General features: G+C 36.4%; 1 protein-coding gene across 1 annotated transcript; it reads left to right on the top strand.

Moving 5' to 3' along the window:
* On the top strand, positions 1-27,258 carry RGS18 (regulator of G protein signaling 18). Its single transcript, XM_027122177.1, has 5 exons — positions 1-354; positions 845-946; positions 1,978-2,039; positions 23,724-23,890; positions 25,858-27,258. Exons 1-5 carry the CDS (start codon positions 236-238, stop codon positions 26,113-26,115), a joined length of 708 nt encoding a protein of 235 aa, XP_026977978.1. The 5' UTR covers positions 1-235; the 3' UTR covers positions 26,116-27,258.

Raw genomic sequence — 27,258 nt, 5'->3', positions numbered from 1 at the left:
AGAGTCATTTTGCAAAATTGTAGTCTCATTTCCCTAAACAACTCCAGACTGAATTGTACTTTAGTTCCTCAGTTCTATATTTTTGCAGAGGCAGAAACCCAAGCTCTTGATTTTTTTTTTAAAGTGTTGCTGACGGGTTGAGATAACTTTTTACTCCATTATGTATAACCATGGAATAGCATTAACAAGTGAAAGATGTAATAAATTAGACATCTCTACATTTTAGACAGAGAAGATGGAAACATCATTGTTTTTCTTTTCTCAATTAAATATGTGTGAACCAAAAGAAAAAACTTTTTTCAAGTTAATATATGGTTCAGGAAAAGAAGAAACAAGCAAAGAAGCCAAAATCAGGTAAAAATCATAATTTTTTAAGTTAGCCTTATACTTTTAAAAACATGATCGACATTGAATATTTGTTAGCACTTGTTTTTAAAATATCTGGTTGAAAATATATTGATTGTAATATTACAACTGAAAAAAATCTATTTATTAGGAGTAAATAACTGTTAAATCTAAAAGTATTTTTATTTTATTTTTTAAAGTGCAACAATTTTAACCACACAGGAAAACTTGTAATAATATTTATTGAAATATAATCTCAAATACTTTAAAGTCACTGAGGGGAAAAAAAACAAGTATATTTCACATATGCTATCCTAATTCCTCCATAAACAGTATTTAAATGAAATTCTTAAGAAAACCACTGAGCGTGTCCAGAGTGAGGGAGGTGGGTGAGAAGGGGTGTCCAGGTGATTACCAATCCCAAATCTGTTTGTCAGTCAGAAGGAGAGATTTCAATTGTCATCCAAGTTGTCCTGAAGCTAATGCCTTTTCATTACAGAGCTAAGGAAAAAAGAAATAGGCTAAGTCTTCTTGTGCAGAAACCTGAGTTTCACGAAGATACTCTTTCCAGCAGATCTGGGCAACTGGCCAAAGAAACAAGGTGAATAACTTGTAATTATCTGGGGGGGGGGGGGACATTTTGCTGATTCTATCATTAAAGATTTAAGAAAGAGGAAATTAGGGATTACCATTTTATTGAATATTACACAGTAATATAAGGAAGGGTTAGCGATCTCATTTCAAAAAAACCAGATCTATTCCATAAAATTAAACCATTTTAATAGCTTGAATTAAGTAATCTCATAAAAATTTAAAGATGCTCTTTTAAAATTATATGCCTGCCAATTTTAAATGATATATTTTACTCCTTCATCACTTTGTATTTTAAACTGATGAAATACTCATTAATTTAAGAGTTTGCACAATGTCATTGAGAAGTGCTATTCATCTCTTTCTTCAGTAGTTTGGAAAAAATGCCCTAGGTACAGTATCAAGTAAAGCACAAAAAGGGATGTTTTGTAACTTTTAGCCATTTCTTTAGTTCAAACAGAAAATGGAATAACCTTATACACTAGGATAATATAAATTTTTCCAAATATGAAATATGACCAATAAAAGATCCAAGACAAATATATTCAATTCTCAATTATCAACATTTCTAAAATATTTGTTGTATTAAGAATGTTTCCTATTTCTTACCCTTTTAAAACTTCATTAGTCAAACTTCCTGTATCTGTTAAAAAAAATTGTTGCATATTTTGGTAAGAGTTTCAAGGAAATTGCAGTTTTAAAAAAGTTTGACTGAAAGACACTGTTAGATTAGGTTCTCCTATTTTCCAAATTAAGAAAGATAATTGACCTGATTTCTTTGTTTTTAACCTAACACATGATTATTTTTCCCTAGAAAATAAAATAATTCATGAGAAAATAATGTTATTTTAACACATTGTTTTATAGGCAAAACCCAATGTATTTGAACTTTCCAATATAAATACAATTTCCATTGTATAATAATCAAAGGAGAAATCCTGTGAAATATGACTGAAAAGAGCAGTATGATAGCACATGTTAGAGCAGATTCATAAGTAGAGTTTCTGCATACTCCATTATAAAACATTGTTTCTTGAACAGAATCTCTCCTGAAGAAGCAGTGATATGGGGTGAATCATTTGACAAACTGCTTTCCCATAAAGGTTAGTGCTACTTTTCCCAAATACTTTATTCTTTAATGGAAAAGTATACAAAATATGTATGTAACTATACAAAGCAGGCTGTCATAAAAATTTAGTCTGATTGATAATTTACAGCAATATGAGTTTTTGATCCACAGAAATAACTAAATAATAGAACAGTCAACTAATAAGAGTATTTTAAAAATACTCTTATTTTATTAAGAATTACTTATGGTGGATGAAATATTTCTTGGTGCTAGATGAATAGTTCCATATTTTCAGTGTTTTTAGTTTGTGAATGAGATCCTTGGTTTTATTAAATCCCAGATTATCTGTGTTATTTTTACTGTTAAGTGATCAAAAATCTAAAGTAGCTCTGTTCATGGATAGTTAGGAAACCTTCGTGAAAATATATATTGTTTTAATTTTATAAATGCTTCACTCTTTGCATCAGTCATCAGAATTTTGCAGAGTAACTGAGAATCAGGTGGGCATTTAAGGTGGAGCTTTGTAGATGAGATGGAAAGTGAGGACAAATACTGAGTTTGTCCAAGCACAGGTCAGAGGACAGGCTGCCTGGATTGCTAATCCTTAGAGTCAGCTGCATAAGGAAACAGCTGAGTAAGCATTTTTTCCTGGCCTTTATTCAATACACAGTTTCTTTCAGGGAGTAAAACTGACAGACTGAACCGAGTAGGCGATGAGGCTAAGCAACCACAGGGTTCATTGCTTTCCACGTTAAACCAGGCAGAGTCTGCTTAAGAAGCAACACTTTATCACTACCAAATAGCCACACACTTCCTCTAGCCCACAGCTTTTATTTGTATCTCCAAGTTCTTCTATTCCTTACCGCATTTCTTTGGGTTAGCCTGAGGCTAACTACTGTTTACAGCATTGCCAGTGGTTTTCTCATCCTAAGGTGTCTACTGGAAGCAGGAGCTCCTGTTGCTGGGAGTGCAGTACTTGCAATTCAGCCTCAAGTACTATGCACTCTTTGATGAAACCAACTTTTCTAATCTGTCTTCATGTCCTTTAATTTTCTCCTAATTGTCCATCCATCTATAAGGTTTTGGTGACCAGTTCATGTTCCCCTAGATTTACTGACAGAGAATCCTATTTCTGCAGACTCTCCCTGAAGACCTTCCCTCTTCCAATGAAAACAGATTCTGCCTCTGAATTGTAATATTGACTCAGAGAAAGAAAAGTATAGGTAGAGAAATCAAGGCTTAAATTTAGGCAAGGATGTAGTGAAAATGGAGGGTAGTGGTAAGAAAGGAAGTTCATGCTGAAAAAAGTTTAATGGGTTACTCCATCCTCATTTCACCTTAATGCTCTATAACTCCCTATTTTGGAGAAAAATAATGTGAACAGCTTTCTTCAACTTTTCTTCATTCCCAGTATCCACCCATTTCTTGACTTTTGTTAAAATTCTTGCCAAATATATGTAAAACCTATCTCCCATTCTCATTATCTCCTCTGTCACTCTCTTGGTTCAGGTATTTATCTAATTACAACCTATGTAAAACTTTCCTCCCTAATTCATGCCCCCCAAACTTATTTCTTCTTTTAATCTCCTATTATTTCCACCATTTGGGCACAACTCAGCCCTTGAGCCTCTTCACTAGTCAGAGCAAGGAAAAAAGAAGTGGAATTCATTTTTTTTTCCAGTTTGAATGTTTATTATAAGGAAACATGTCTTTTCATCTGTGGATCTCCAAACCCAGCACCTGGTAAATATTAAGTGTTCGAATAATATAACCAAATTTGTTGCTAGGAAAAACTTAGTCCTGGGTCCCTTTCGAGATTTGAGCTCTGGTTCTCTTCTGCCTCACAATCACTTTCCTAATCACTTTCATATTCAGCTTCCTCAACTGTAAATGGAGATCACAATGTCTTTAGCTCCAATAGAAATAAATTTCTGTCAGGATTACATGAGATGAGTAAGAAGCCAATAACTGTTTTCTGTTTCTTTTTTTTTTTTTTAACATCTTTACTGGAGTGTAATTGCTTTACAATGGTGTGTTAGTTTCTGCTCTGTAACAAAGTGAATCAGCTATACATATACATATATCCTCATGTCCCCTTCCTCTTGCATCTCCCTCCCACCCTCCCTATCCCACCCCTCTAGGTGTTCACAAAGCACCGAGCTGATCTCCTTGTGCTATGTGGCTGCTTCCCACTAGCTATTTTACGTTTGGTAGTGTATATATGTCCATGCCACTCTCTCATTTCATCTCAGCTTACCCTTCCCCCTCCCCATGTCCTCAAGTTCATGCTCTACATCTGAGTCTTTATTCCTGTCCTGCCCCTAGGTTCTTCAGAACCATTTTTATTATTATTTTTAGATTCCATACATATGTGTTAGCATACGGTACTTATTTTTCTCTTCCTGACTTACTTCACTCTGTATGGCAGTCTCTAGGTCCATCCACCTCACTACAAATAACTCAATTTCGTTTCCTTTTATGGCTGAGTAATATCCCATTGTATATATGTGCCACCTCTTCTTTATCCATTCATCTGTTGATGGACACTTAGGTTGCAACAAGCCAATAACTGTTTGACACTACACAAATGTAAATGGCTTCTGCTATCATGAAAAATAATTATCAACAATAAATTTAATAATCTTTTTCTGTTTTGCAACCTGCTCCCAGCTGTATAAACATCACTTACAGGGTTAAATTTCAATGGAAAGAAATATATAAGCTGGACTTTTCTTTAACTTAATACATTGGTATATAATAATTTCATCATACTCTCACGACCCATTAGAGAGAATAAAGGTTCTCTCTAGGCAATTAGTCCTACAGAAAATCCTCCCCTGGCATTCTCTAATCATGTTGCTTTACAAGTAGTCAAAACCAAATGGAAAAAAATCTGCTCCTCTCTGTTCTCTACTGGTGGAAATATTAAAGTTCTGTAAAACAGCAGCAGTTGGAACCTAGAGGGGGTAGCATGAATAACAAAAATCAGCACTGACCCACTTAGACATTATTATCATTGCTCATGATCAAAGTGCTAATTAAATTATACTGGATTCACAAAAAATTATGTTAATGGTATTCTTTTAATCAATCCCAAAAATTCAGTTATTCTAAATTGCAAATCTTATTGTACTATTAAATTATAAAGCTTAAAATAATCACCTAAGAAAGTCTCATGGTTGCAATGGTCAAATTCAGCTCATTTCTATTGACTTGACTGTAGGCCAAAAAGAAAAAAAAAAGGAAAGTTTTATACTCATGCACACACAAACACACACACACTTCAAGACCTTGCTCTATCAGATTTTATAGAATTTCCGTTTCGTTAAATGTGTAAGTTTCTCAAATTCTGTATGCCATATCTATATAAAGGAAATGGAAAATGTATTAAATTTATTCAAATGGGAAGTGAAGTGATAAGTCAAACAAAATACATCAGAAAATTTGAGTATTTATTTGACAAAAAAAATGCCTGATACTAAAACCACTGCAGAATAATTATTAGCATCTTTAGGAAAGGAGCAGAGTAGATGGTTCTTATGCTAGATTTTAGGGGATTAATAAAAAAATTCACTAGCTGGACAAAGAGAAAGAGATCATCCAAGCAGAAAGCCAACATAGGCATGGGGCATTAAACAGTGCAATTTATTTAGCGAACTAGAGAGAAAGTAATTCTTTATTGAGAAACATAATTTGAAAAAGCGTGGCTTAGGGTAACAGGTAATAGATGAAACTCAAGCAGAAAGAACAGTGTTTTTGCTGTGTTCCACAGAAACCAAGGAATCCATGGAGTGTTTTGATAATCCCACTATTGTATTCAAATTTCGTTCCTAAAATGTAGCTTAACTCTTTTAAAATTAAAAAAAGCACAGAAGGTAAAATCCAAGGAAATATAACCAAAGTAGGGACTTTAGTTAATAATAATGTATTAGTATTTGTTTATTAATTATAACATATGTAGAGGCTTCCCTGGTGGCGCAGTGGTTAAGAATCTGCCTACCAATGCAGGGGACACGGGTTTGAGCCCTGGCCCGGAAAGATCCCACATGCCGCGGAGCAACTAAGCCCGCGCGCCACAGCTACCGAGTCTGCGCTCTAGAGTCCGCGAGCCACAAATACTGAGCCCACATGCCACAACTACTGAAGCCCACACTCCTAGAGCCTGTGCTCCGCAACAAGAGAAGCCACTGCAATGAGAAGCCCACGCACCACAACGAAGAGTAGCCCCCGCTCGCTGCAAGAAAGCCCGTGTGAAGAAACGAAGACTCAATGCAGCCAAAAACAAATAAATAAATAAATTTATATATAAAAAAAATTATAACATATGTACCTTACCAATGTAAGATGTTAATAATAGCAGGGATCTGGAGGTGTGGGGTGTGTGGAAGCTCTGTCCTATCTTCATAACTCTTCTGTAAATCTAATCTATTCTAAAAGTAAATGTTATTTTAAAAAATGAACTTAAATATGTTATACAGTAAATTTAATACACTGCAGTCCATCAATAATTTAACCTCCATTCCTCATTTGTTTCTCTGCAGATATTAAGGTAATTTTTTTCCTGCCTTCCCTGTTTATTGACAAATTTGCCTGAAACTGAAAAATGAATCATAAAAATCTATGATTTAAAACCATATATAACAATAATTTCTAAATGTTGTTTAAGAAAAACAAAAGGAATAAACCAAAAACCAGTATCAGACTGTCATTCATAATCATCAATTTCAAATTTAGTTATCAGTCTTCTTACCAATTGACTTTATGAAAATAAATGTTACCAATATGAACTTAGCAAATCAATTAATTCCAATAAAATTACATATATATGTATATTACACTCACATATTCGTGAGTGTTTGTATGCATATATTTATATGGTTCTGTGTAAGACAGCTTTGAAAGTAAAACAATGCTGCTGATAATACATAATTTTGAAAACAATTGGATAAATAGTTTAAAATATGCCTGTAGAACTTGCAATGTTTCATGTAGGCTTTAGAAAATCATTACATGAAATTATGTCGATGCGTGCAAGATTTCAACAGGCAGAGGAAAAGGTTATTCCTGAGTAGAGAAAAAGGCAGGAAAAGGGCTAGAGAAATAAGCGATTTGCGCTTACTGGGCTTATAACCTAGGAAAGCAAGCAGGTCGCATTCATTGAGGTAAAGAGTAGTGAAAAATCACATTGGAAAATCAAGTTGGGGACAAACTCAAGAAGAGTTTGTTTGTTAGAAAGCTAACTCTGATGGATGCATATAATAGGACTGCCTACAAGGTTGTTACAAATATCAAAGTTAACCTCAACGTAAGGGCTATTTTGGAAAGAAAATGGAAGAACTTGGTGACTGAATGAATGTGTACTTATGTTGTAAAGTGAGGTGGTGAAGTAAAAGGAGATGAAGAAAAAGGAGCCAAAGATCTCTAGATTTTGTTCCATATTAATAGGAAGGTAAGAGTGCCTTTTATAGATCAGAAATAGAGGTGGAAAAAATAGATTTGGAGAAGATAACAGGTGAGACTTTGAACTTTTTTAGTTGCTGGTAAACTTTATCAGCAGTTTTGCAGGGTTTTATAGGCACACACTTAGAATACAGAAGCATGATTGATTATAGAAACATTTTCTAACCATCTCACATACTTGATAAGTAAAGATTTGAAAGAGAAGGTTATTTCCTATGAAGGGAGTCTGTCAATAAAAAAAAAACTTCCAACTACTACCTGTTTATTTTCCTGTACAGCCTTTTTTCCAGTCACTGCAAATAATTCCAGTATTTTTAGTCTTTTTATTAACAGCTATTTGCTTGGACTTTTTGCACTTTAAATTGTGATTATATATACTAAGCTTAATTTTGAGACTAATTCACGATGAGGTAGGATAAAAGGAATATGTGAGTCATTTCACCCCCTTGATTTAAAAACATGAACTGATGATACTGTGGGAAGTACATATTACTGACTTTGAGGAAAGGCTGCAAGGAAGTGCATACTTCTCTTTTGGGGAAGGAAATTAGCACTTCTCCTTACACTTTTCACCTTGTGGCTTTTTAAGTTGCCCTTTCCAATTTTCAGTTACCAGTTTTCTGCAAGATAAGGGATTCCAGGGTTCTGCAAATTTAACTTTCTGAATCAAGCTGACCCGTAACAAACACGCAATTACTTTATCTATCTAAAAAATAAAAGTAAGTAAAATCCAGTCTAGATTATAAATGGGCCGCACAAACAAATCATTATTGCACAAGTAACCACCACATTCTGTGGCAGGTCCAAAGTCAAATATCAAAGGAGAAGCAAGGCAACCTAGTACTTAAGATACCACACTGTATTTGGGTTTCCAACTTCTGAGTTCCTTGACTTTTTGTTTCATTTGGTTTCTTGGCATCAGAAAAATACTCCAACAGATGTCAGAGTTTCAATTTAGAAACATGCAATTACAAGCATTTCATATTTGTATGACACATTGAGCCAGCTTCTTCCAGTGTGAATTCTAATCCCGGGTTCTATCAAGCGCTTTTGGCAGATGTCTTCACCACTGCTTTCTTCTAAAGGACTGTTTAGTAAGTTACTGCCTCTGTGTGAGAAACGGTTCCATTGTGACCTGACTTCATGCAGCTGCCCCAAGTGAGTAAGAGAAACAGGAAGTAACTAGCGTGCTGGGATAATCCCGCATGATATTACGTATTATTTGTTTTAAAAGTCATTTACTTAAACTTTTAAATAGGTGAACTACCTTCTCATTCATCATTAATTTGTTTCTTGAATCAGTATTTATTCTCCCCTATTATATTCATATTATGGCAACAAGATTCATTCACTTTAACTCACCATGAGCACTTTTAACACACAGCGCTTTTCCTTACGTTAATGCTGTGACTTCATTTTGAATGTCTGTATCAAACTCAAGACTAAGCACGGTGGTACTCCAAAGCCCAACGGCTGGTACAGAGCTGACACTCACTCATGCTTTGTGAATTAGTGAAGGACTATTTAAGTAGCATTCATGTTATTTTCTGGAAGGCTTCTATAGTCATCTTAAGTAAGCTGATTTTTCTCTGCTGCTCCAAACAGAATTAGTCACCCCTGCAATTCTCATTTCTTAGTCCTTGGTCTATACATGCCTGTCTTGCCTATTAATCTCCATATTCCTCAACAGTAAAGACTTTGTTGTTTCATGGCAGTTGAAAGACAAACGTTCTATAATTATAAACAAAATAAACCTGGATTCAAACCCCGGTGCTGTCTTTTCCCAGCGGTAAGATTCAGGGCAACTCAACTCTCTGAACCTCAGCTTCTTCATCTGTATAAATGGGTAGAACAGGACTTAACTCCTTAGGGCTGGTGTGAAAATTAAATGGAACTGCCCCAATAAAAGGCATATAGCAGTGTGCCCAGGCCTTAGCAAAGACTCAAAACTTCAACTATTGTAATTAATATCATTGCATTTTCAGTTTATAATACAGTCCTCAGGTTCATACTAAGTGTTTCACAAATAATTAAAAGATAGACAAAGGAAGTTATTTTTAATAAGTAACAATTTCAGTTGTCTGGCATATGGATGATCCCTTCTAGGTGTCAATACAAAAAGTTTCTTATAATTGAGATTAATAGGAAAAGTGATGACCACATCCTCCTAAAATTGTCACAGCAATTTATCAACTTGCTTTAGGAACAATCTGGTATTTAAAAACTGATCAATCATGCTTATATATGACATATAGATAGAATAACATGAAATCCAAAAAGCATTTCCCTTCACTGGGGTCAAAGTAACTTTATTCATAAGCCCACTAAAGCATATTCTTAATTTCCTCTTTCCCGTCTAGGTCTGACCTGGAACAGACCGTTCTGTTGTAAGATAGCAGGCATTTTATTTGCTAACTTTGCTTTAATTTCCATTTAAATAGTAACGGAGCAGCAAGTTAGAACAAGACAGATGTCTCTCATTGTGGGAGAGGAAGAGGCAGGACCCACATCATGAACACACAGGGCAATACCACCCAATGACAGGCTTTTCAATATCAAAGTGCACATTTCCATACGACCACTTTTGCTTTTCTTAATTAGGATAACCTGAAGATGTTCTCACCATCATTTTGCTGTCTTGCTTCCAATTGTTTCCTAATATCTAGTCAAGGAATCCTCCTCAGACTACTTTATAGCAGCTACCGAGCAAGTAAGAAATTTCAGAGTTCTATTAAAAAATACAAAGAATCTATCAGTTGTGAAGATAATTATGAGAGATAAATTAAGAGAATATACATGTAGTTAGGATTCAATCCAGCAAAAAGTGGATGTTAATTGGAGGAAAAAAGGGCAAACATTTTAGAAATTTTAAAGAGGAAGGAAGTATGGGTGCTAAGCAGCGGTTTTTGATTACACTAAAAATTCATCAAGGGGGAATTCTCAATATATTTTTTTTAAAGTTCTGGCCAGAGGCTGGGGCATGACTACGTAACTACCGAAAGTTTGGTTTAAGCCAATTGGTCTACAGATGGTTGTTTTTGTTGTGGCTTTTCTTTCACACACCTAAACCTTGCCCACATTTCAAATTCTACTTCAATTTTGATTTAGGGGTTGAAAGGCATGTTTTGCCTTAGTCTCCTTGTTTCCTTCTGGGATCATTACACAAGAAGAAGAAGGGAAAAAAAAGGACAAAAAGTAAAAGCAGAGATTAGGCAACAAAATGATCTTTCTAGTCGCATAAATGGAAAAGGAAGAAGTTTTCAAGCTGTTGCCAATCAATAGGCAAATGATGCTTATTCAGCCTATTTTCTAAAGTCATCAGCCTGGGGCTCCAGCTTTACCTGAAGTCTGAAAGGCTGCTGCTGCGATGTAGTTTTCCAAAATTAGAGGAATGTAACCTTCGACAACAGTAATGACTCAAACTGCTTTTTTACAAGTTCAGGTACTGAGCTACAGAGGGTAAAAGAGTTGTGGAAAGGAAAGTCAAACAGACCGCACTGAGGAACAGTAATCCCTAAGAGTGCTGGTGGGTTAACAAGTCAGGGTAAAACCCACTTGTCTGACTCCCTGTTTTTCACTTTGATAGCTATTTTGGCTTAAAAATAATAAAAACAGAGATAGATCATTAACTTTACTCTGAGAATATATACATTTGTAGGTATTTGGGGAAAATCTTCTATCTATCAAAAAGCTTCAAGGAATCATTATCCATTTATATTTTTCTGCTACATTCTGAGCAAAGCACACTACACAGCATGAGAAATAAATCTTGAAAATCAAACACTAACTGTGCTAGAGAAATAAGAACAAGAGCGGTTCAATATCACTCACATTGATCATTCTTCCTTCTCCTCAGAGACTAGAATTTGTTGACTTAAGCAGGAAGCGCTTAGAACTAAGGCCTCCTTAAGACAGCTGTGTTTGACTAGGAATTATCTTACCAGCCTCTAATCACTGTGGACAATTTCTGGGTGGCATGTCAGTCCTATGATGCCTTCTCAAATTCTTGTTGAGACTGACCTTTGCTTGTCTTCCTAGTTTCTTCACTAAGGTTTAACCACTAACATCTGGTGCTCAGGATCAATTTACAAAGGAAAAGAAATGGCAGACTCTCCCCTCACCCCAATGAAAACACCAATGGAAGGAGCAGTGGAGTAGAAGACGCCCACAGGGCTCCTCTATCATGGTAGTGTTTGGAGAGATCCCATACCTATCACTTAAGGAATGTCTGTAGGTTATGCCATTTCTGGCTGTTGTTCTCTTACATTAAGTTCCTGGATCTCTAATATAATCAAACAGTTGCTTTCAGCATTAAAAACAAAAATGAAAACACAATGCTTCATGACAAACAGGACAAGTTCTAGATATAGGAGAAGTAAATGGTGACATGTAACACATGATTTGAGGACTATAGTAGTTTCCTGTGGCTGTGTAACAAGCTATGATAACTTTAGGGACTTACAACACAAATGTATTATCTTACAGTTCTGTAGGTCAGAGGTGTAGCACGGATCTCACTGGGAAAAAAATCAAGGTGTCAGCAGGCTGTTGTCCTCTGTGGAAGGTCTTGGGGAGAATCCCTTTCCTATCCATTTGGGTTCTTGGCAGAAGTCAGCTCTTTGCACTTTTGGACCAAGGTCTCCATTCTCTTGCTGGCTCTAAACTAAGGCCACTCTCACCCTCTGGAAGCCACCACACTCTGGCTCTTGACCATCTTCTGCCATCTTGAAGGGCAGCAAGAGTGCTTCTCACATCGCATTCCCCGGACCCACTTCTCTGCTTTCCTCCTTCACTTTTAAGCACTCATGTGATGAAATTGGGTCCACCTGGATAATCCAGGATAATTTGCCCCTCTCAAGGTTCTTAACCTTAATCACATCAGCAAAGCTTTTGCTCCATGTCAGGTAATGTAGTCACAGGTTCTGAGGGTTAGGGCATGGACATCTTTGAAGGACTGTTACTCTACCTATGACAGAAAGTGCTGCCTTCTTGAGAAAGATATACTTCTACAACTAGTTTGTTTGAAAACTGAGATCTGGGACAATTGAATTTATATGAATCTCAGTTTTCTCAGCTACGAAAATTAATATAGGACATATTCCATACATATATTGTAGTATTAAATGTAGTAATGTGTATGAACAGCACTTAGCCCTCAAAACCTTTAAACATGTTAAAAATGCAAACCCTCTCAGTTATCACCATAGTTCTACCATATTCATTCTTCTTGCTTCATTCTATATGGAACTTATTATGTTACAAATAATCATGGACCATGAGGAATAGTTCTAGAGAATAGTGAATAGAAGAAATGAATGTAAGTGAAAATAAGTTGAGTAGACAAAGAAAGCTATCATTTACTTCACAATTTTTTTGCCTTAATGCTAGAATGTATGCTTCTCCCTCTTTAAATTCCTGAATTTAAGTCTCTAATATTTTGTTCAGAATCTTTACATCTGTGATCATTGGTCTATAATTTTCTTTTCCTTTCTTAATCGTTATTTCTGGGGCTGCTGTTGGTGTTACATTTGTCAGGTTTTGGTATTAGAGTTATCCTAACCTCTTAAAATGAGAAGGAAATTATTCATCCCTCCACTGTTTTCTGTAAGTTGTATAAGATTAGAATACTTTTTTCTTAAATGTTTGATGAAATTCACCAAATCTGGGCCCAAGATTTTATTTTGGGGGGGTGGTATTTTTATTATAAAAATCTATTAATTTAATAGTTTCAGATTTTTCACTTCAGTGTCAGTTTGGGTAGGCTTTCTTTACACAATTTTCCCATTTTATTTAAATTATATTTATTGGCATAAAATCATTCATAATATTTACTATCTTTGTAATATGCCTAAGATCTGTGGAAATATCACTGATTTGCTTCCTACTACTATGAAACAGCCTCACTAGGAGTTCTACTTTATTAATGTTTTTGAAGAACCAACTTTTGGCTTTGTAAATTTTCTCTATGGTTTGTTTTCTTTTACATAGACTTCTTTTATAATTTTTTTTCCTTCAACTTACTGTGGCTTTAATTTTCTCTTGTTTTTAAAGCTTCTTAAAGTAGAAACTCAGATTTTATTTTTTACTAGTATAGCATTTCATGTGGTAAATTTCCCTCTAAATGCGGTTTAAACTGCATCCTACAAAATTTGATGCGCTGTATTTTTATTATAATTCAATTGTAAATACTTTCTAATTTCTCTTTTGATTCCTTCTTTGATCAATAAATTATTTATATGTGTTGTTTTATTTCCAAATATTTGGGGGCTTTTAAAGCTATGTTACTAGTTGATTTTTTTTAACACCTTTATTGGAGTATAATTGCTTTACAATGGTGTGTTAGTTTCTGCTTTATAACAAAGTGAATCAGCTATGCATATACATATATCCCCATATCTCCTCCCTCTTGCATCTGCCTCCCACCCACCCTATCCCACCACTCTAGATGGTCACAAAGCACGGAACTGATCTCCCTGTGCTATGTGGCTGCTTCCGACTAGGTATTTTACATTTGGTAGTGTATATATGTCCATGCCATTCTCTCACTTTGTCCCAGCTTACCCTTCTCCCTCCCCGTGTCCTCAAGTCCATTCTCTACGTCTCTATCTTTATTCATGTCCTTCCCCTAGGTTCTTCAGAACCATTTTTTTTTTTTAGATTCCACATATATGTGTTAGCATATGGTATTTGTTTTTCTGACTTACTTCACTCTGTAAGACAGACTCTATGTCCATCCACCTCACTACAAATAACTCCATTTCGTTTCCTTATATGGCTGAGTAATATTCCATTGTATATATGTGCCACATCTTCTTTATCCATTCATCTGTCAAGGGACTCAGGTTACTTCCATATCCTGCCTCTTGTAAATAGAGCTACAATGAACATTCTGGTACATGTCTCTTTTTGAATTATGTTTTTCTCAGGGTATATCCCCAGTAGTAGGATTGCTGGGTCATATGTTAGCTCTATTTTTAGTTTTGTAAGGAACCTCCATACTGTTCTCCATAGTGGCTGTATCAATTTACATTCCCACCAACAATGCAAGAGGGTTCCCTTTTCTCCACACCCTCTCCAGCATTTATTGTTTCTAGATTTTTTGATGATGGCCATTCTGACTGGTTTGAGGTGATACCTCATTGTAGTTTTGATTTGCATTACTCTAATGATTAGTGATGTTGAGCATTCTTCCATGTGTTTGTTAGCTACCTGTATATCTTCTTTGGAGAAATGTCTATTTAGGTCTTCTGTCCATTATTGGCTTAGGTTGTTTGTTTTTTTTGATATTCAGCTGCATTAGCTGCTTGTATATTTTGGAGATTAATCCTTTGTCAGTTGCTTCGTTTGTGAATATTTTCTCCCATTCTGAGGGTTGTCTTTTCATCTTGTTTATGGCTTCCTTTGCTGTGATAAGCCTTTAAGTTTCATTAGGTCCCATTTGTTTATTTTTGTTTTTATTTCCATTGGGCAAAAAGGATCTTGCTGTGATTTATGTCACAGAGTGTTCTGCCTATGTTTTCCACTAAGAATTTTATAGTGTCTGACCTTACATTTAGGTCTTTAATCCATTTTGAGTTTATTTTTGTGTATGGTGTTAGGAAGTGTTCTAATTTCATTCTTTTACGTGTAGGTGTCCAGTTTTCCCAGCACCACTTATTGAAGAGGCTGTCTTTTCTCCATTGTATACTCTTGCCTCCTTTATCAAAGATAAGGTGGCCATATGTGCGTGGGTTTGTCTCTGGGCTTTCTATCCTGTTACATTGATCTATATTTCTATTTTTGTGCCAGTACCATACTGTCTTGATGACTGTAGCTTTGTAGTATTGTCTGAAGTCTGGGAGCCTGATTTCTCCAGCTCCATTTTTCTTTCTCAAGATTACTTTGGTTATTCAGGGTCTTTTGTGTTTCCATACAAACTGTGCAATTTTTTGTTCTAGTTCTGTGAAAAATGCCATTGGTAGTTTGATAGGGATTGCACTGAATCTGTAGATTGCTTTGGATAGTATAGTTCATATCTTGGGGCACAAATCAAGCCTTGGTAAATTTTTAAAAAATGAAATCATATCAAGTATCTTTTCTGACCACAATGCTATGAGACTAGATATAAATTACAGGAAAAAAATCTGTAAAAAATACAAATACATGGAGGCTAAACAATACACTACTTAATAACCAAGAGATCACTGAAGAAATCAAAGAGGAAATCAAAAAATACCTAGAAACAAATGACAATGAAAACACAATGACCCAAAACCTGTGGGATGCAGCAAAAGCAGTTCTAAGAGGGAAGTTTATAGCAAAACAATCCTACCTCAAGAAATAAGAAACATCTCAAATAACCAATCTAACCTTACACCTAAAGCAATTAGAGAAAGAAGAACAAAAAACCCCAATGTTAGCAGAAGGAAAGAAATCATAAAGATCAGACCAGAAATACATGAAAAAGAAATAAAGGAAACAATAGCAAAGATCAATAAAACTAAAAGCTTGTTCTTTGAGAAGATAAACAAAATTGATAAACCATTAGCCAGACACATCAAGAAAAAAAGGGAGAAGACTCAAATCAATAGAATTGGAAATGAAAAAGGAGAAGTAACAACTGACACTGCAGAAATACAAAGGATCATGAGAGATTACTACAAGCAACTATGTGATAATAAAATGGAAAACCTGGAAAACATGGACAAATTCTTAGAAAAGCACAACCTTCCAAGACTAACCAGGAAGAAATAGAAAATATAAACTGGCCAATCACAAACACTGAAACTGAGACTATGATTAAAAATCTTCCAACAAACAAAAGCCCAGGACCAGATGGCTTCACAGGCAAATTGTATCAAACACTTAGAGAAGAGCTAACACCTATCCTTCTCAAACTCTTCCAAAATGTAGCAGAGGGAGGAACACTCCCAAAATCATTCTATGAGGCCACCATCACCCTGATACCAAAACCAGACATATATGTCACAAAGAAAGAAAACTACAGGCCAATATCACCGATGGACACAGATGTAAAAATCCTCAACAAAATACTAGCAAACAGAATCCAACAGCACATTAAAAGGATCATATACCATGATCAAGTGGGGTTTACACCAGGAATGCAAGGATTCTTCAATATATGCAAATCAATCAGTGTGATGCACCATATTAACAAATTGAAGGATAAAAACAATATGATCAGCTCAATAGATGCAGAGAAAGCTTTTGACAAAATTCAACACCAATTTATGATAAAAACCCTCCAGAAAATAGGCATAGAGGGAATTTACCTCAACACAATAAAGGCCACATATGACAAACCCACAGCCAACATCGTTCTCAATGGTGAAAAACTGAAACCACTTCCTCTAAGATCAGGAACAAGACAAGGTTGTCCAATCTCACCACTCTTATTCAACATAGTTTTGGAAGTTTTAGCCACAGCAACCAGAGAAGAAAAAGAAATAAAAGGAATCCAAATTGTAAAAGAAGAAGTAAAGCTGTCCCTGTTTGCAGATGACATGATACTATACACAGAGAATCCTAAAGACACTACCAGAATACTAGTAGAGCTAATCAATGAATTTGGTAAAGTAGCAGGATACAAAATTAATGCACAGAAATCTCTTGCATTCCTATACACTAATGATGAAAAATCTGAAAGAGAAATTAAGGAAACACTCCCATTTACCATTGCAACAAAAAGAAAAAATACCTAGGAATAAGCCTACCTAAGGAGACAAAAGACCTGTATGCAGAAAACTGTAAGATACTGATGAAAGAAATTAAAGATCATACAAACAGATGGAGAGATATACCATGTTGTTGGATTGGAAGAATCAACACTGTGAAAATGACTAGTTGATTTTTGATTAAAACCCTTATGGGCAAAGGACATACTGTGTAAGACTTCAATCTTTTGACATTTATTTATATTCATTTTACATCCTAGCATGTGATCCATCTTAGATAATCTTGCTTGTGCACTTGAAAATATGTATTTGGTAGAATGTCATATAATTGTCAATTAGGTCAATTTAGTTGATAATGTTCAAGTTTTACATATTCTGATTGACATTCTGTCTATTTGTTCTATAAATGTATGAGTGAACAGAATTAAAATCTGGAAGTATAATTGTGAAATTTTCCCCCTCGTTTCGTGCTATCCTTTTTTTTTAAATTTTTAAAAATTTTTGGCTGTGTTATGTCTTCATTGCTGTGCGCGGGATTTCTCTAGTTGTGGTGAGCGGGGGCTACTCTTTGTTGCAGTGTGTGGGCTTCTCATTGTGGTGCCTTCTCCTGTTGCCAAGCATAGGCTCTAGGTACGTGGGCTTCAGTAGTTGTGGCACACGGTGGGCTCAGTATTTGTGGCTTGTGGGCTCTAGAGCTCAGGTTCAGTAGTTGTGGCACATGGGTTTAGTTGCTTTGCGGCATTTGGGATCTTCCCAGACCAGGGCTCAAACCCATGTCCCCTGCACTGGCAGGCAGATTCTTAACTACTGTGCCACCTGGGAAGTCCTCTACTATCCTAAATTAAATAATTTCTATTTTCCCGTCTTCTAGTCTACTCATCTTTTCTTAGGCAGTTGTTAATCTGCTGTCATGATGATCCAATGAATTTTTTTTGCTTCAAGTATTTTCCATTTTAGTTCTAGAAGTTCCATTTGATTGTTTTCTATAGTTTCAATTTCTTTTCTGAGTTTTTGCATCTATTCACTCCTTATGTCTTTTTTAACCTTTTCATTCTTCACCATTGTGCTATTTCCAACATTTCAGGTATCTTGTGTTTCAGGTATCTGTTTCTATTGACCACTTTTGTTATTGATAATGGGTCACATTAGACATTTCTTGCATGCCTAATAAATTTTTATTGTATGTGTGCAAGGAGGAAGATACAGGAGTCTAGATTATGCTGTCTTCCTTTAAACAGCATTAGATTATTTTTCTGGCAGTCAGTTAAATCACGGGTGGATCCTCTTGATTCTTTCTGATCAGTTTGATATTTAAAACCAATCTCTTTCCAATTTATCTTAGTTTGAGGACAAAGACCTTGCCTGTAGTATTTATACCAAAAATATAGACTTTCTTGGGTATCTCCACTATAGCTGGGCCAGAAATCCAAAGTCTCCCAGACCCATGCAAACTCCCTGATCTCCATTTACCTCTCAGCACCACTGTAGCTATACTCTTCTGGGCTTCACAGAGTTTGCCCTGCCCGTGTACAGCCTGACCCTCAGCCAAGGATCTACAGGTAACCTGCATGTAGACTTCCAGGCACCCTCTGCATGTTTCTTTCTTCTCTTTTTTCCTCTGTACCCTGACCCACAAATCCCAAACATATCATGATCCCCAGACTCATCTCTGCCTCCTCAACAAGACTTTTTTGCTAGAACTTTTGTATTTTTAATGAAAATTTGTACTTTTTCTCATGTGTTCAATTATTACTTATTTCTTTCAGTAAGTAAATATTGAGTGATTTCTTCGTGCTGGGGATCTTTGTGGCAAATTAGACAAGGGCCTTCATCTCATGAATCTCACAATATAGCATGAGAAACAAAAATAAGGAAGCAACTGCAGCACAATAGTTTAAATGTTACCCAGTGTAGGACGTCATATATGAAGGACACCCAACTTATTCTTGAGAGATCAGTGAAGTCTTTCCAGATAAAGTGATCTCTAATTTAAACTTCAATGGGTGATACAGATTAGCCTGATGAAATTAGATTGATAAAATTGGAGTAGGAAGAGAAAATCTTTCCAATAGAAGCTAAAGAGATGTGGGAACATGGCACATGAATGGAACTCTAAGTTATTTCACTGTGCTTGGAGCTTAGAGCGTGAGAAAGAGAGTGGAAAGAGATTAAGGGCATTGTTGGAAAATTTTCAACAGTGAAGAAACATAATTAAGTTTGTACTCTAGAAAGATATTACTGACTAGAATGTGAATAATAACTTGGAAAGTGTTGGGGGGGGGAGGTTAGCAGGGGATGGAAGCAAGTGAAGCCTGGAGTCAGAGTCACCATTTAGAAGGTTTTTATAATAATCTATGTAAAATATGATCCTGGTCTGAATAAGGGTAATTCCAGATTGAATAAAAATAAAAAGACAGATGCATGATACATAAAGAAGATAAACTTGAGAAGATTTGATTATCAATTGAGTTGAGAAGAAAATTGGGGATCCCTAAGGATGCCAGGGTTGTGGGTTAAGTTGTTGAGTGGATGGTGTCATTGCATGGGAAACATTCTGGGAAGCTTTTGGGTGACGATATTGAATTCAGCTGTGATGTGATTATTTTGGTGGGAAATTCAGTGGAGATGTTTACCAAATGTTGGGTGATATGAGCTTGGAGCTCAGGAAAGAGATCTGAGCCGGAGATCGTTTCTGAAAATCATCAGCATATTCATTGTGTTAAAGTGTTGAAGTGATTGCCCTGGAATTGGAATTAAAGGGAAGAAGGAAGAAGGATAAACTGAGAAGTATTTAGAAAAGCAGTAGTCAGAGATATAAGAAGAAACTCAAGAGTGTATGTGCCATAGAAAAGAATTACAGACATATTTCATCTTTGCCTGCTGTCATAGAGAGATGAAGTAATATATGGATTGGAAAAAAATTTTTCTATGGAATATTACAGTAAGTCATTTTGGTAAAAATTATTTAAGTCAAGCGTTGAGTAGAAACCACATTTTAGTGTATGGGGAGGTAAATGAGTGAAGGGGATTAAGAGACCAACTGCAGAAAGCTTACTCAAAGGACTTTGTAAGGAGAAAGATATAGATCAGTAGCTGGAGGAATATCTGAGGTGAAGAGAAAAATTTTCTTCTAATGATTTCTTGCAATGAGATTAAAATCTTTTAATTAGATCAAAATTTAACTCAGAGAAACTTTACTGGTTTGCAAGATTGTTTGTAATGCCTTATTTTGCCTGTAGGTGCCAGCAGTATGCATAAAGTACAGAGGGAAATAAGGGGGAAAGGAGTTTCAGGAAAAATGTTAGAAGACGAGGATACAGGAGGATAGAGAAAGAAAAGGGAGGTAGAAGAGGCAAGAAAAGGAGAAGAATGTAAAGAACAGAATCCCAGCGAACATCACATTTAACCAGGGAACAGCCAGGCTTAAAAGTAATCGGATGGTATAAATTAGGAGGTATGGTGTCCTAGAATCCTAGGAAGAAGAATATTTCAAATGCTGCTAGGTGAGAAATCTAGACAGCACTCATGAAATTTCCTCGTGTAATAACTCACCTGTGATAGCAGAAAGAGAAATAGGTCATAACTATGAGTAGAGAACAAATCTGAAGAAAGACTGCTAAAAATCGTTTGTATCCAACTCAAATGTGAATTTCTCTGAGAATATTTATTTATTTATTTATTTATTTATTTATTTATTTATTGGCTGTGCTGTGCAGCATGTGAGATCTTAGTTCCCCAACCAGGGATCAAACATGTGCTCCCCGCGTTAGGAGCACAGAGTCTTAACCACTGGACTGCCAGGGAAGTCCCTGAGAAAATTTATCTGAAAAATCTAGAAGGAACATTTTTACCTTTTCTCAATGCTTCTATAATGCTCTCTTCTCTATTTCAAATACCATTAACTGAACAGCTTCACTTCTCTTATCCCACAGAAATGAAAACTTACATCTACACACACACACACAAAATCTATACATAAATGTTTATAGCATCCTTATTGATAACTGCTCCCCAAAACCTTCAACAGGAATGGTTAAACAAATCCATACCATGGAATACAACACGGCAATGAAAAGGCACAAATTACTGCTATACTGATCAATCTCCAGCGGATCATGGTAGATGAAAAAAGCCACCCCAAACAATATATACTACATGATTCCACTTATACCATATTCTTGAGTTGACCAAATTACAGCAATGGAGAACAGACTATTGGTTCCTAACATTTAAGGAGGGGTTGGGTGTGGGAAAAATGTGAGTATAACAGTAAAAAGGCAACATGAGATAACCTTGTAATCATGGAAATATTCTGTATCTTAACTATATCAATATCATTATCCTATTTGTGATATTTTTACTACAGTTTTACAAGATGTTATATTGGTGGAAACTGGATAAAGGGTACATGGGCTCTGTCTCTGTTATTTCCTACAACTACACGTGAATCTATAATTTTCTCAAAGAAGTTTAATTTTATAAAAAAATACCGGGGCTTCCCTGGTGGCACAGTGGTTAAGAAGCTGCCTGCCAATGCAAAGGACACGGGTTCGAGCCCTGGTCTGGGAAGATCCCGCATGCCGCAGAGCAACTAAGCCCACGTGCTACAACTACTGAGCCTGCGCTCTAGAGCCCTCGAGCCACAACTACTGAAGCCCACGTGCCTAGAGCCGGTGCTGCACAACAATAGAAGCCACCACAATGAGAAGCCTGCGCACCGCAACAAACAGTAGACCCCGCTCGCGCAACTAGAGAAAACCCAAGCGCGTCAACAAAGACCCAACACGACCAAAAATAAATAAAAAAAAAACAAAAACCTATTAGCCCAAAAAAGTAGAATATCATAAATAGTTGAAAGAACCCTAGTATTAAAGTCAGATTGTCTTAGTGTTGAATCCTGAGTCTGCCACAGTTTTAGCTATGAAACTTTACCTAACTGAGCCTAAAAAAAACGATAGTCATCAAAATCATCAACATCATCATAACCATCACACCCTCCATCAAAACCCAGATAGAGAACTTGCTATACGCCAGTTTCTGTTTTAAGCGTCCTGCACATTTTGGCACATTTAATTCTCTAAACAGCTCTATCGGGTCGGTTTTATCATTAATTTTAAATATTGAGAAACTGAGACACAGAAAGGAAAAGTAACTCACTCAGGACCACATAGTAACTAGCTGAACAAGAACTTGAACCCTGGCAGTCTTCCATAAGACTTGATACCTGCCCCTAACATTCATGGGCCTCAGAAAAAAAGTAAAAATGGAGGCCCCATACTATATTTCTAAATGCTTAAGAGTTACAGATCAGGCTAATAAACTGTTAAAAATAGACATTTTGGGCTTCCCTGGTGGCGCAGTGGTTGAGAGTCCGCCTGCCAATGCAGGGGACACGGGTTCGTGCCCTGGTCCGGGAAGATCCCACATGCCACGGAGCGGCTGGGCCCGTGAGCCATGGCCGCTGAGCCTGCGCGTCCGGAGCCTGTGCTCCACAATGGGAGAGGCCACAACAGTGAGAGGCCCGCATACCGCAAAAAAAAAAACCAAAAAACAAAACAAAAAAAACCATTTTATCCTTCTATTGTGACACATGGTAGATTACGTTTGAATATAAAATTCTCAGACTCTTCCCAGTTCTACCCTATAAGCATAGCCCACCTCCCTTCACTTTCCACCCATGGTTTGGTTCCACACTGTGAGAGGCCTCTTTGCACATTTCGGTGGACACTCCAGCGTGCAAATTCAAGTCCTGTCCACACTCAAGCCTTGGGGTGTGCATTCCACTGAGACAGGTGCCTTTGGTGGATGTATCTGGGGAAGAGGACTGTGCCAATCCTGGAAACACAAAGCCTTTTTTTTTTTCCTTTGAAGATGTTGGGGGTAGGAGTTTATTAATTAATTAATTTATTCTTGCTGTGTTGGGTCTTTGTTTCTGTGCGAGGGCTTTCTCTAGTTGTGGCAAGCAGGGGCCACTCTTCATCGCGGTGCACAGGCCTCTCACTATTGCAGCCTCTCTTGTTGCGGAGCACAGGCTCCAGACGCGCAGGCTCAGTAGTTGTGGTTCACAGGCCTAGTTGCTCCATGGCATGTGGGATCCTCCCAGACCAGGGCTCGAACCCGTGTCCCCTGCATTAGCAGGCAGATTCTCAACCACTGTGCCACGAGGGAAGCCCCACAAAGCCTTTTAAAGGGAATTTCAGGGTCCTGAGTCCAAGAAGCATGGTCTAGAAGTTGAGAGATGATCTCCAGCTGGAATGGCTCTTTGGCTCTGTAGAATAACCCTATGACACTCACCCCAAGGAAAGGCACAGCTGAGAGAGACCCAAAGTGAGGTCCAGATTTAAGGTCCCTGTTACTCAGGTCTAAGTATGATACCAGCCTCATTGGTACTTACCTTTCATAGTTGTGAAGATTTCAGCTAATTGTTAACATGGTTCCTCATGAGCAAGAAGTGTGCTACTGCCCTGAATTACAGGGAAGACGCTTCTTCTGCTAACACTCACAGTTGTACTTCAATATCAAGTAGCATATATTCTCAGTATCAATATTTTTTAGTTAAAATATATCACTTCTTTCCTTGGTAGATGGACTGGAGACTTTTACCAGATTTCTTAAAACTGAATTCAGTGAGGAAAACATTGAATTTTGGATAGCCTGTGAAGATTTCAAGAAAAGCAAAGACCCTCAACAAATAATTCATAAAGCAAAAGCAATATATGAGAAATTTATACAGAATGATGCTCCACAAGAGGTAAAGATGATTGTAAAAATTTACATCTGTTTAAAAATTTTTTGAGAGAATATGTCTTCATCAAATCGGTACTGCCATACATTCTAACAGAAAGGTCAGAATTTTGTTGAAACAAAACTGGTGGTTATTTACAAGCATGCCTCATGTTATTCCCTTCACTTTGTTGCACTTCACATATATTTTGTTTCTTACAAATTGAAGGTTTGTGACAGCCCTGCCTTGAACAAGTCTATCGGTGCCATTTTTCCAACAGCATTGGTTCACTTCATATCTCTATGTAACATTTAGGTAGTTCTCACAATAATTCTTACTTTTTCCATTATTATTATTCTTGCTATGGTGATCTGTGATCAGTGATCTTTGATGTTTCTACTGTGACTCATTGAAGGCTCAGATGATAATTAGCCTTTTTCCGCAATGAAGTATTTTTTAATTAAGGGATGTATGTTGTTTTTTTAGTCATAATGCTATCACACACTTAATGGATTATCATGTAAACATAACATTTTTATGCACTGGGAAACCAAAAAATTTGTGTGACTCACTTTATTGCGATATCCCCTTTACTGAGGTGGTCTGGAAGGGAACCCGCAATATCTCCGAGGTCTGCCTGTATATAGATTTCTATTTACAAACAGAATGCATTATAAGATATTGCTATGGAAGGAAAGGTATAACTGAAGTTACTCCTCGGGGTATTTTATTCTAGACTAAGAGTGAACACAATTAATTGCAACATTTAGATTCATTCATTTATCATGTTTATCACCTTAGCACAAGTAACTGCTTGTAGAAACTAAAGACTTTTGTACGTGATGAAGGTAAGAGAAATCAAGAGGTTTGTATTATGTACTATTTTAATGTTAGCTCATCTATCTGTACAAAGTTTCATTTGCTCTGTAATTATTACCCCTACACATTAAAATGGACTAAAAGAAAATTTCATAATAGAAAGATGAGGAAAACCTAATTTGGCAACGGTTCAAGTGAAAAAACAATTGTGATTTTTTTTTTTACTGCAAGCTCAGTATGAGGTAACTGTATGAAACAACTGCTAAAATGGCTATTAAACCAGCAAATATTACTTCACTATCCTTGAATATGAATTACAGTTTCTGTATTTTTAGTACATGCTCAATAAATAGTCTTTTCACTGAAGTGTAGAACTGATAATCTGTCACTGTTAAGAGTTCTGTTTGACTATAAATTGTTGCTGTCCACGAGGTAGCACTGCTTATGTAGATACTGTCGCACATGAAATGACAGTTATTTTCCTTGTTTCAGTATGTCTCAATCTGTTTTGTGTTTCAACGTATTATCCTGTCTTCCCCTTACACGCAAGTAAACAAAGGCAGCTGGTCATGTGGTGTTACCCACGAAGGAAAAGAAACCTACGTGAAAACTGAAAACTGAGCACCATCAAAGCCGAATATATCATCAATGTTTTGATAAAAAGCGTTAAAGGATTTTATATCTTTATATATATATACACACACACGTATATATGCATATAGGCATTTTCAGCACACGTTTGCTTGTAGGAAAACATCATAATATAATGAAAAGAGCACTGGGATATAGCAAAAGCCTCACATTGAAATCCCAAATATGGCCCAAACACACTGCTTGCCCTCACTCAAAATAACTGAATTTCTACAAAGTTTAGTTTTCACTTTGAAAATGAGTTGAATCTAATGATCTCTAGGACACCTAACATTACATTGTTCCATGATCCTACACTGGCAGAGACTGATAAGGACCGGGTGCAAAGGGAGAGAAGAGCCAGGTAACATGCCAGCCCAGAGTGAATCACTGGATCCCTGGACCCACAACAGGAAAAGCACCAAGCATCCGAGTGCCGTATGCCCCCTCCAACGTGGAGTCAGTCCTTTACTTCTGTTTCTCAAAGGTGTTTACTTAAGTAGATTGACGATAATTACACTTTTATTATTGTTTTTATTATCCAGGTTAACCTTGATTTTCACACCAAAGAAATCATCACCAGGAGCATCACCCAACCCACCCTCCACAGTTTTGATGCTGCACAAAGCAGAGTGTATCAGCTCATGGAGCAAGACAGTTACACACGTTTTCTGAAATCTGACATCTATTTAGACTTGATAGAAGGAAGACCTCAGAGACCAACAAATCTTAGAAGACGATCACGTTCATTTACCTACAATGAATTCCAGGATGTAAAGTCAGATGTTGCCATTTGGTTATAAAGAAAATTAATTTTGCTCATTTTGCTGGCAAGCTTGTATATCTGCTTCTAAGATATAGCGTGTTTATGTTAACAAATTGGTTAAGTCTTTTAAAATAAAGTGCATCATTCGAAATGATTTAAAAAATGCAAACCAAAATTTTTTTTCTGACAATATATACTCTATCTGCCAAGATATTCTGTAAAAGCTTCCATCTGACTTCATTTCATTCAGTCAGAAAAACTTATTGCTTAATTAAAAGGCAGAAAAGAAGTAATAATTATGTTGTATAAGATTGTAAAGGTTAAACTTTTGCAAAATTTCAACAGTTTGGCCAAATATCTAGTTTGGACTTTTTTTTCTAGATGTAAACTATATGATGCTCAGATAGCCATGTATTTGGACAACATTTTCTATAATGATGAAGCTTTTCTCTGGTTCAGTTATAGAGAGTATAGAACCCTGGCTCAAGAATAGCAATATATCACTTCTAGTTATAAGCCAGCAACAGGAACTTTTGGGAGGACACATTCATCTCTACAGAACTTCCAGGTCATACAGAACCTAGGTTGATAACCAAGAATGGGATCTACATTTGTGCTCATTCCTAAGCGAGCATGGACTTACTCAGTTATACGGAACCACTTCTGCTGGTCAAAGAAACATGACCAGATGCTGCAATAGCTCCAGGTTGGGACTGAGTGGAGCATCTTCTCATCTGTGAGAAAAACTTTCCGCTAAAAGAGTGGGCAGTGAGTCATCTGAATGATGACCAGAGGAGGTTTATCCCCAGAGTCATGAACCTTTATTTTTGGAATGAGAGGAAATAAAGTGGCAAGGAGTCCAAGGCCCTGGAAACTCAGGCACATGCCACACTGGCTCATATTCAGATAGTGCTCCTCCATGGATCATGTTCTTATTCCAAATCTCACTGAATCATTTAATACTATATTATTCAAAGATGATGATGCTAATAAGTATGTATGTCTCTAACTATCGGGAAATATTTACTTTTAGATGTGTGTTGCATTATATGTAAACGTCTGTATTTAAAATGTCATACGTTTGGCTTTGGCAAATGTTATTTTAGTTGAACTGTAAAGTATAAAACTGTAGATCACCTATAGTAATAAATATTTTTAATTTCTTCATTCATACAGTTAA

This window comes from Aethalodelphis obliquidens, unplaced genomic scaffold, assembly GCF_003676395.1.
Source record: "Aethalodelphis obliquidens isolate GAN/ISIS:26980383/991018 unplaced genomic scaffold, ASM367639v1 scaffold24, whole genome shotgun sequence".
Classification (NCBI taxonomy): Eukaryota; Metazoa; Chordata; class Mammalia; order Artiodactyla; family Delphinidae; genus Aethalodelphis; species Aethalodelphis obliquidens.
This window is presented reverse-complemented; position numbering and strand designations above follow the sequence as displayed.